This window comes from Falco naumanni, chromosome 9 (assembly GCF_017639655.2).
Source record: "Falco naumanni isolate bFalNau1 chromosome 9, bFalNau1.pat, whole genome shotgun sequence".
NCBI classification, from domain to species: Eukaryota; Metazoa; Chordata; class Aves; order Falconiformes; family Falconidae; genus Falco; species Falco naumanni.
This window is the reverse complement of record NC_054062.1, coordinates 26,048,438-26,058,684: the sequence shown is the minus strand read 5'-3', so window position 1 is coordinate 26,058,684 and position 10,247 is coordinate 26,048,438. Positions and strand designations below refer to the sequence as shown.

At 52.0% G+C, this 10,247-nt stretch overlaps 1 protein-coding gene across 1 annotated transcript; it reads right to left on the bottom strand.

Moving 5' to 3' along the window:
• Positions 1-8,241: 8,241 nt before the first annotated feature.
• On the bottom strand, positions 8,242-9,285 carry LOC121093798 (homeobox protein HMX1-like). The gene is given in 4 exon segments (XM_040606667.1): positions 8,242-8,553; positions 8,642-8,891; positions 8,893-8,930; positions 8,962-9,285. Coding segments are annotated over 4 exon segments (924 nt in total).
• Positions 9,286-10,247: the final 962 nt, after the last annotated feature.

Below are 10,247 nucleotides of genomic sequence, written 5' to 3'. Positions count from 1 at the left end.
CTGCAACCCATCTCGCGAAGACTTCAGCCATCAAAGCACTAAGTCACCAGCGAAGCTCGCACCTCATCAACTTCAAACTATCCCAATCCACACATCGCTTCCCAAGAAGGATGATTCCCTTGTAATGCAGGGAGGACACCAGGACGCTCCCCTCCCTCCCCAAGCCAAACTTGGCTGGTGAAAGGGGCATCGCGGCAGCTCAGCCCCTGTCTGGGCTTTTCTTGTGTACAACTCGCACCGGCTTTCAGCCACCCCAGTGAAAAGGACCGCACCGACCATGGCCGTGCTGGCAGTAGCAGTACTTGGAGAACACACGTTCTAACCCTCGACACTTCCTGAAGACCAGGGGAAGCGATCACGGTCCCTGGAACTCTGTGAATGCACGGACGGGATCTCAGTTCCACCAGACACCCCTGGGTTCCCACTGGGATGCCAACTGAAAGGTGTGGGCACCATAAACCCGGGACTAATGGGGCAGGATCTTGTTTCTTTCTAACGACACGACAATAACCTAACTTCCCACGCATCAGTGTAGATGTGAGTTTTCTTTCTCTGAAGAAAAACCAAAACAAAATGAAAAACCACCACACAAAAAAGCCCAACTCTTAAAATAAGTCAAACACCCCAATCAAAGCAACTCCCCTCAGAACTCCACAGTTTATTATGAAGGATCAGGGGAGAAATTAATATTTGTACTACCCATTTTCATTGTTTCAAGAGTTCCCATAATTCCATGGCCATGGGAATGGACAGGGGGTTATCGACCCCTCCAGCCCCCACAAAGGCCACGGCGGCTTATCCCAGCTCTGGCCCCAGGGGAGCGATAAAGCCCAGGCACCAGAGCAATGCAGACCTTACCGAGCCCAGGAGCTGGATTCCTCCTGGAGATTTGTTTGCAACACCGGTCCCTACGGGCAGGGGTGGGAGAGGCCCTACTTGCCACAGCACAGCCCTGATTGAGAGATGGGCCTGCTCCTTGTGGGGTGCTGGGCACAGCCACTAATGGAGGTTCACTTGCTGCTGGCACAAGACTGTCATTTTAGCTGGTAGGCGCAAGCCAGTGCAAATGCCCAAGCAGTTGAACACTGATCTGGAGACCAGACTCCCTCCCTGGATCAGAAACACATACCTGTGAGTGCCACTGACCCAACCAAAACAACCGTAAGAGGTGTGTGTTTAAACCCCATAGCATTTCCTAGGCACCTTTCAGTCAAGCAGGGATAGGTCACTCACTGCTCCCCAAAGGGGCAAAGTACCTGCATATTAACTTTAATAACTTCTGGATTTAATAACCATTTCTGAACTATTCCACCTGTGTATGGTCCCTTGTTTTCTGGAGCAAACGCACCACTATACTCACTATTTCCATCTTATTTCAGAGCATCCATTTCTGAACAACCCCTTCTGTGGACAAATCCAAGCAGAAAAACTCAGGCTCCACCACATATAAACTCATTCACAGCAAGTTGTTCCTTGTAAGGCGTTGCATACTATCTGCAGAGCTGGACTATCTCACCAAAACTAATTTGGAGGTGCTACTTGATAACCACTAGGATTCAGAAGCTCCTAAGCTGAGCACACACACACCCAGCACCCCAGGGCAGCCTCCTCACCAGTTCTCCAACAGCTGGAACCTAAGACAATCCAGGCAGCCCTGGGTCCTCTGTGCCCTCCTCCCACCCAGACACACAGTGACACCTATGAACTACCATGTAGAGAGATGCTTCATCCCTACCACCAAAATTAAACCAGGTATGAGATGACCATTCAGTTCTGTGCCCAAAGAGACCAGCATGCACATTTGCATTTATACATTATGTGTCTTCTAGAGGGGATCTGTTGGTACCCCTGAACAGCTGCTGCCATTTCCCCTCTCATTCGACTGAGGATGCAGGGAAGCTGCTGACCTGTCCCACTGTTCCCTGAAAGTCAATGAAAATTGACTTTTTATTATTATTATTTTAAAAATTAGAATCCAATCTGAATTTCCTGTTGAGTAAGATGTATATACCCAACCCTAGAATTGTGCTCCCCCCTGCCCCGCATGAAAATAGCTGCATCTGTGGACCACAAAATCCTGGAACAGATGGGGAAGGAGTAAGAGGTGTTACATGGCTGTTGTGGTTCCCACCACAAAGAGGTGGCAGCTTGAGAAACTTGAAAAATTTGATGATCCTGGACCCTGAGTGGATAAGAGGCTCTGCAGCTGTATTAAATCCTTCCCTCACCCTGCAGAAATATGGTGCTTGCAAGGAGACACAAATTTACTTCCTTGCAATTCTTTTGTATCACTTGAAATTTTGGTATCATTCAATTGATTTATAACCATGATCCAAAATAAATCTAAGTTTTCAGGGAAATTAATGTCTTTTCATGTAGAATTCTGTATACTCAGATACTGTATTATTATACTGGGTATTATCTTGAAAAATACATGGTTGGCTTTTTTTTGTTCAGTAGGTTTTATTTTAACACAACTTACACTAAGAACATAGTGGACCTATTTCTCCAAATCATATTTCAAAATATTTATTGTTCTGCATTTGTGTGTAAGCCTTACAACCACAATAAACACGCTTGCTTCAAGAAATTTACTGATAACTTGTGCACTTGTATTATACCCTGAATTTAGGTGCTGTGATTAATGCCAGGATGTGAGAATTACAGCTGAGGTCATCAGGACAAAGTACTCTTTTCATGTGAACTACAAGACCTCTAGGGACAAATGGTAGATTTATCTCACTAGTACACAATAGGAATGTTTCTTTGGGGGCTTTGTGCACACACACAAAGTATAAACCCATGAGAACAGGCAGGACTGTAACAACTCTAAGCACATTAAGGTTTTGTTGTTGGGGAGTTTTGGGTTGGTGTTTTTTTTTTGTTTTTTTTGTTTTTTTTTTTTTTTTGGGGGGGGGGGGAAGGTTCAGCCCATTATCTAGGCTGCAGCATTTCCTGCACCACTTCCTAGAAGCTCCCCCTTTACTAGAAGTTGAAGTACTTGTATCTCCAAGAATGCTGTTGGTGTGCCAAGTCCTTCAACATAGCATCACACCTGGTTTTGCGTGACAGTGTAAGAAAAAATGGCCACAAATTGGAAACCAGAAGAACAATCTTGCACAGGAAAAAACATTTTCTAGCATAATTGGGCAAATCTTCAGTTTCAAAACTTCCTTTCTACTAGCTATGTTTGTAAGAAGTAATCCATGAAAAAAACAGTATACTGAGCAAGCCAGCATGGTGTTTATCACGGATTAAGAGCTGATGTACTATGTCACCAGACCGAGGACCTGCTGGGCTACTAAATTACTGGATCCATCACAGGCACATCTCATCTATCTGTCTGAAAAGCCCAGGTATTTCAAAGTTACCTTGGCAAAACCAGAAAAGTGGGGATGACAGAGAATGCAGTAAGAACAACTGCAGTGCCACCTCCCACCCACCCCACACACCCCGGGGGAAGAACAGCCAAACCCACCCTGTTTAGTTGGACAAATAGACAGAAGGAGAGTCTGGGGCAGGTGAGCCGTCCTTCAGAGGCAAGTGAGCTGATGTACTGCAGGGCACGAGGTTAATATTGCTGGAAGTACAGGCGAGACAAGACATTTTGCCCTGCTCCAGCTGGGACCATAGAAAACCCAGGAGAGCAACTAGCCGCAGAGCCTGGGCTGGGCTCCCTGCCCTCGGGACTGTCGGTAAGTGTTTGTACCCTCCACCGCTCCCCTTTGGAAATGCTAACGAGGTTATTCAGCGCCTCCTTTGATGTCCTGATAGGTGCTATTAGATAGTCAATTAGGCATCAACGAGATCGATTGTTTCGGAATAGATGCTCTTCTGTTTGAAGTGTTGGTGAACACTAACAGTGCCATCACCCAGCCGCTCCCTTGCCCAGGGGAACAATGCGGGCGAGCAGGCGATCAATGACAAACGCCACTGAGTCACCCGGCGGCGCGGCTCCCTCTGCCCTTGCGCGCCGCAAGGCCAGGCACCCCTGCTCAGGATCTGCGGCAGGGAACGCTCGCCTTGCGTTGAAAAAAACCCGATTTATCGGGGAAATCTCATTGAGCCAGTTTGTGCAACGAATGGACAAAGCCCTAGATAAGTTAAGCGCAAGTTAGCAAGAAACAAAACGGCACTTGAATTCCCATGGGCGCCATCGCCACGTTGCCTGAGGACTTAACACCTCCAGCTTTGTTCAGAATTGCCCAGGCAGAATAACCAAGCACTAAAATAAGAATTAAAGTACTTAACCTACTTGAATACCAAAGAGATGCCGGGATTAGCTCCCTACCAAACGCTGTTAGAAGATAACACTAGGTCGAGGCCTGGGAGTTTGAGAGACAAATATGAAAGAAAAGTAGTAAAAGTCTACGCAGGGAACACATCGAGACCAAGAGATCTCACCTCTTTCTTCCTCCCCCACGCTTCGGTGGGATTTATCAAGTTAATTGTCATCTAATTGCGTATCAAAGAAAGAGATAATGGGCAGCAATTACAAGTAATGGCCCGCCAGTGCGAGATCTCTTCCCGGTTAGCACACAGCGCCGAATAACTTCACCTGGTTTGTAAAGAGGTCCCTGGAGTGGCTCCACCGTGTCTGGGAGCTGCAGGGGGGGGTATGCACCGACACTGTCCCCAGTGCCCTGTTGGCCGCTTTCGCCAAACTGGGAGGAGGCGCTCGGCGGGCGGGCGGCCCCGGCATCACCCATCACCGCGCCGCTCCCTCCGTCTCGCTTCCCCCCCCCACGCAAACGCTGCAGGGGAGAAAGCCTTTGAAGTTAATGCTGTGGCAATTTTCCCCTCCCACCCCCTTTTCCTCCCCGGGGAGCCTAGTTTCCAGGTTATACAGCCTCTTCCTCAAGAGCCGCCAGGCCGGGAGCTCCACCAGTTTCGCCGCACCAGCATTAAGCTGCTCCTCCCCAGCTAATCGGCTCGGCTTGCTTTCCCATTTTTAGCTGGCTTGCAAGACGCCGCTTTGTCCTGCCGGAGAGCATTCCGGTGCAGGTAGTTATTGTGATGCGATTAAAGACACAAAGGGGAGTGCTAGAGGAAGGGGACTCAGCCGCGCCGGGGAGCGGCCCGGGGGTGACCCGCGGGGCCGGGTGATGCCACCCCGGGCGCGGTGGCAGGGCAGGGTGGCCGTGGGTCTCCGGCGGGGCTGCCGGTGCGCAGCAGCCCTTCGTTGCTGCCGAGGTTAAAACACAGCAGATGAGAAATTCAGGCAAGTAGGAATAAACCACGAAGGAACGTCGCTAGTTTCCTACTCCCAAATCAAAGGGAAAACTTGCAACCACGTTTTAGTAACAGAATCGGACCGCTTTAGCAAAAATGAAATTATTTCACTTACAGTTTTCTAGATCACTCGAATGTAGCTGTTACCTTCTAGAGAAGGCCGGCTTTTGCAGGTAGACGAGGAATTATCATGTAGATATTCGGACAAATCTGCTACCATTAGGGACTCCACCAAGTGAGCATCAACTCTCGCGTTCATTTGAGCACTTGTTGGGAAACGGGACAGTAATTGCAAACTAGCGCTTCCCGAACGCCGGCAAGGCACCCGGTATGCTTGTTGAGTATACATGTGGCCAAGGAGTCATTATGTTAAGTGATGATTAGCACCTTTTCAAGCACAACCTGGCTTCTCTCTAGCCAGCCGCTCTGCAGCTCATACGCCCAAGGACGGGGACCCCCTTCGCCCCGCTAGCCCACCCGCGCCTCTCAGTCTGCCTCAACAAGGCTGCAGGGAACCGCACGCACGCACCCCGCAAGCAAAGCCTCCACCTCCGCAGTTTCCCTGTGGCCGGTGCCGCTCGGCCCCGCAGCTCTGCTTGTCCCAGTCTGGTCCCCACACCCTGTGGGCTTACATCGTGACTGATTGCAACACTACAAGTTGTCCCGGCAGCCCCGCTCGCCTCCGGCTTGCTCGAAACCGGTGGAACCGCTCCAGGAGGGAACCTCCAGGGACACCGGGGGTGCGAAGGGTGCAGCCTGGGGGCCCTCCCATCGCCCGGGTCAGCCCGGCCCGGCGGCCGGGAAAGGCCGGGACAGCCACCCGGGCAGGGCTCAGCCCACCCGGAACACTTGGAGACCCCGATAAGGTGCTCTCCTGCCTCTCCCCTGTTACTCCTGGGGGTGCGTGGGGGGGGGGTGCTCCGCCGCCGCCCAAACCCTGTCCCGACGGAAGCAGTCACCCTCCGCGGGCGGGAGCACTTTGTTCTCCTCCTCTCCTCCCCAGCCCTTTCATCTCCCTCTCACCTCCCCCGGGCCCAGCTGTGGCGGTGCTTGCCCCCCACCTCTCCGCTTCACCCTCCCCACATTTGGTCGGGGGCTGGGGCGCTCCTGCAGCGCTGCGGGCAGCCCTGGTGCCCTTGGAGGGTGCTGCCCCCCCCCCCCCCTCCCCCCTCCAGCCCCTGTGCCGCCGGCTCTGGCTTCGAACAGGGCGAAAGGCTGCGGCTGTTCTTTCTGTACGGGGGAGAGGTGGGGGTCTCCTCTGCGGCCACACAAGACTACAAACCGATCAACCACTGACCCCTTGAAAACGGGATAGTCAAATTGAGTCTCACGCTTAAGACATCTTATAATTTCTTTTTTAATGTATATTGTGTACTTATGGGCCTTGACTATTTTTCTATTTTAAAAAATGTCGCTGTTCGCAGTAAAGAAAATATTAACCATTACAGAGCTTTCTGGAAACATCCCAGTTCCTTAATAACTGATAAGAGTCAGAGAGAATTGCAGACTTTTTTTTCCTTCGAATCAATATAGCTGTTTACTAAGACCTGACTTTGAGAAACAAGCCTCCATGCAATGGGAATTTTTATCTTGTGTCAACAAACGTCCTTAATCCCAAACTGCATCATGTTCCTGAAAAGGTCTCAGCAAGATTGATAGCACCTGAGACCTTAGTTTTCTGAAACTTTTGCATTAAAGCCGCATTAATTGTACAATTGGAAGCAAATAGTAGTATCTCAAAAGACTAGAAAAATACAGCATGGATTACAAAATAATTAAGGAGACTTCTAAATGTGACAGCTACTCAGAAAATCAAAGGCCTTCAGAGACACATAATGTTGCTTTTTACCGGGCAAGTGTACTCAAGTGGCAGGTTTAGCCCCCCCAGCTACAAACAAAAATAGGTGTGTTCAAGGATGACTGACAGAGAACCCTCGGACCATTCATTCTATGAGCCCAGATTGCAAGTGTGCCGGAAATCTTCTCTAAAGTGAAGGAACTTTTTATTGCTCTTTTCATGTTAGTTGACAATTGACTTTGAAAGCTTTATGGCAACTTACATCAGTTAAGGATCATTTCTCAGAGCCCTTTCTCTAGCCTGAAATTAGGCCATTTTGATCTTAAGTTTTCTAAAGCATTATTCAAATTTAAAAAGTGCATAGCACAATGGTTACACACTTGACCGCCACTTAGGAAAACCAGCTTTGGAATGTCACATTGCTCTTGATCACCACCCTCATACCCTGTTAGATGGATGTGAGATGCCAAGATACTACTTTGCTGATAAGAAATTTCAAGGGTAGATCCTTTCCAAGATCTGTTTAGGCAAGAAGTTTTTACTAATCTACTGAGACTGCACATGAAAGCATGAAGATATATATACATATTTATTTAGAACGTCACTTTTTACATCTTAAAATCACGTTCTATATGTTATTTGAAGGGCTCCGACAGAAATCATTCGTTCCACTACTATAGCAAGCCCGGTATTAAGTATTAGTAACAGGCGTACTCATATATTTGGTTAAAAGCACAGTCCCATCAGAGAAAATGCCACCTAGGAAGTAGCTGAAGGCCGTTGCATACCTGCTTTAGAGGACGGGGGAAATTCACGCTTTTTTGTACTCGCCCTCAGCAAACTGTAGGGGGCCGGAACAGATCTAGAGAATAAGAAGTCCACGCTTCCTTCAAGGAAGAGGAGCTCTCCCTGTTAGGGCAGGATAAACAGCTCTGCAATCCTTGTGGAAGGAATTCACATGAAAGCTGGAAAAACTTTAGATTTATTAAAAGATGCCGTTTATATTAGCGTTTGCCCCGCCATGTTTCTATTTTGCACAGTTGCCTATAAACGCAGGGGCCTGAAGTCCACGAATCAGATTGTCCCGTGCGCCTCTGCAAAATATTTTGCTCAGTGCTGCATCATGACCCTGCCGGGCAGTTAGGGACGAGGGCAGCCCAGATAGCCGTCAGTAGTGCAAATCCTCCCGAGTCACAGTCCGAATCGGAGGGTCAGACACCCAGCAAGAAAGCTCTGGGGTCCCTGTACCCCACGAAGCAGGGTGCCGCCCAGAAGCCCACAGGCTGCGCCCTGCAGGCGCTGCTGAGGTCCAGGCTGGGTGCCGGCAGCGCCGCCAAGGCGAAGCCCGTAGCGGCGGCCCCTTGCCGGGGCAGAGGCGGCGGCCGGGCCACGTAGGTGAGCGGCAAGGGCACAACGCCGCCCTGAGGTCCGTAAGGGAGGGGGGGGCTGCAGAACGGCTCCGTCCTCAGCTCCTGCAGCTGCCGCTTGAGCTTCATCCGGCGGTTCTGAAACCAGGTCTTGATCTGGGGGGGGGGGAAGAGCGGAGGTTACAGCGGCCAGCAGCCCGCAGCCCGCAGCCCGCGCCCGGGCCCCGCCGCCGCCGCCGCTCACCTGCACCTCCGAGAGCCGCATCCTGCCCGCCAGCTTGCGGCGCTCGGCGGCCCCCAGGTACTGCTGCCGCTGGAAGGAGCTCTCCAGGGTGCTGATCTGCTCGGCGCTGAAGGCCGTGCGCAGCCGCCGCCCGCCGCGGCCGCCGGGGTCCTCGGGGCTCGAGCACTCGGGACCCCCCTCCGGCGGGGACTGCCCCGCTCCCCACGGCCGCCCGCCTGCTCCTGGGGAAGGGGAGACAAGGGTCACCCAGGGGCCGGGAACCTCGGGGGTGCCCGCCCGCCTCCTTCGCCTCCGAGCAGCCACCGCCCAGGTGCGTCTACCGGCGCCCTGAGGGTGGCGGGGGACCCGCGCCCTCGCCTCCGCCCTCCTCCTCCTCCTCCTCCTCCTCGCAGGGTGCCCCGACGGCCGAGGGCCCCGCGGTTACCTGCAGCTGGAGGGGTCGACAACTGCTCCCCGCTCCTGTCGCCCCTCCCGGCCCGCGGCCCGGCGGGCTGCTCCTCGTCCCGCTCGCTCAAGCCGGGGCTGGAGCCGGAGCCGGGCCGGTGGCCTGCAGGGGATGCTCGGTGCGGGGAGCCCTCGGCGGGGCTCTTGAGGGCCTGGCTGCTCTGGGACAACCACTCCACAGAGAAAGGGGCTTTGGTCATCCTGCCTTGCTTCGGAGATGCCGGGAAGGAGGGTGCCGGGGAGCACGGCTCCTCCTTTATACCGCAAGCCCCGGAGGAAAACGTTGTATGTGTAAATACACATCAAAGGGCCAGATAAGTATCATCTAATTGCCATCAGTCCTCCCCCCTAACAAAAGATACCGTTCACACATTGCCACAGCTCACGGAGGCTCGGCTCCGCCGTGTCTGCCCCTGGAGGAGCTCGCTCCGCCGTCAGTGATTTACAGCTCTTGTTACATCCCAGCCCGATGCAAATGGCGTTTATAGAGCTGAGCGGCCTCAAACGGCGCTGGGGAATGCACCCCCGGGGGGGCGCGTTGCTGCTCCCCATCCCACTCTCCTCAGAGTTGGCTTTTTCATTCCTTTTCAAGCAGAAGGTCCACTGTCTAAAGGGATCTTCTCAAGCCCGCTCCTCTCTGGGCTGAGCTGTATTCCCGGGACAGCCGGAGGCAGGCAAGTGGATAAACTCACTCGTTGTACTCTCCTGGGGATGCGACATCACGTCATGAGCATCAGGTGCGGGGTGAGGGGGGTGGGGGAGAAGGTTGTGAAACAGTAAAAAGTAAAGGCCAAGGCTGCTGGGTTGTACAAATCGACTGGCTTCTGGCTACTTATATACTTATATACATTTTCTGGACTGAAGAATCAGAAAAAGACAACTATTGCCTTAGAACGAACATTCTGTTGAGGTTACAGAATTCCTATCTTCCCTTCCAGACCTCTTGCAGCTGTGCAGGTCACACAGGTTTCTGTGCTTACTCTCCCTGTGTTTTCTTATATTACCTTATGCATGTCTTTCAAAAGTGTCCCCATCCACCTCTGGGTTTTGTGTGCACCAGGAACACTGGGCTGCTGCAGCAGTGCCTCTGTAGTATATTGACAAAAGGTTCCTGGTGCTTTATGGGAAGCTTTTCACTGCAGGGTAACCGTGGATTCCCTCC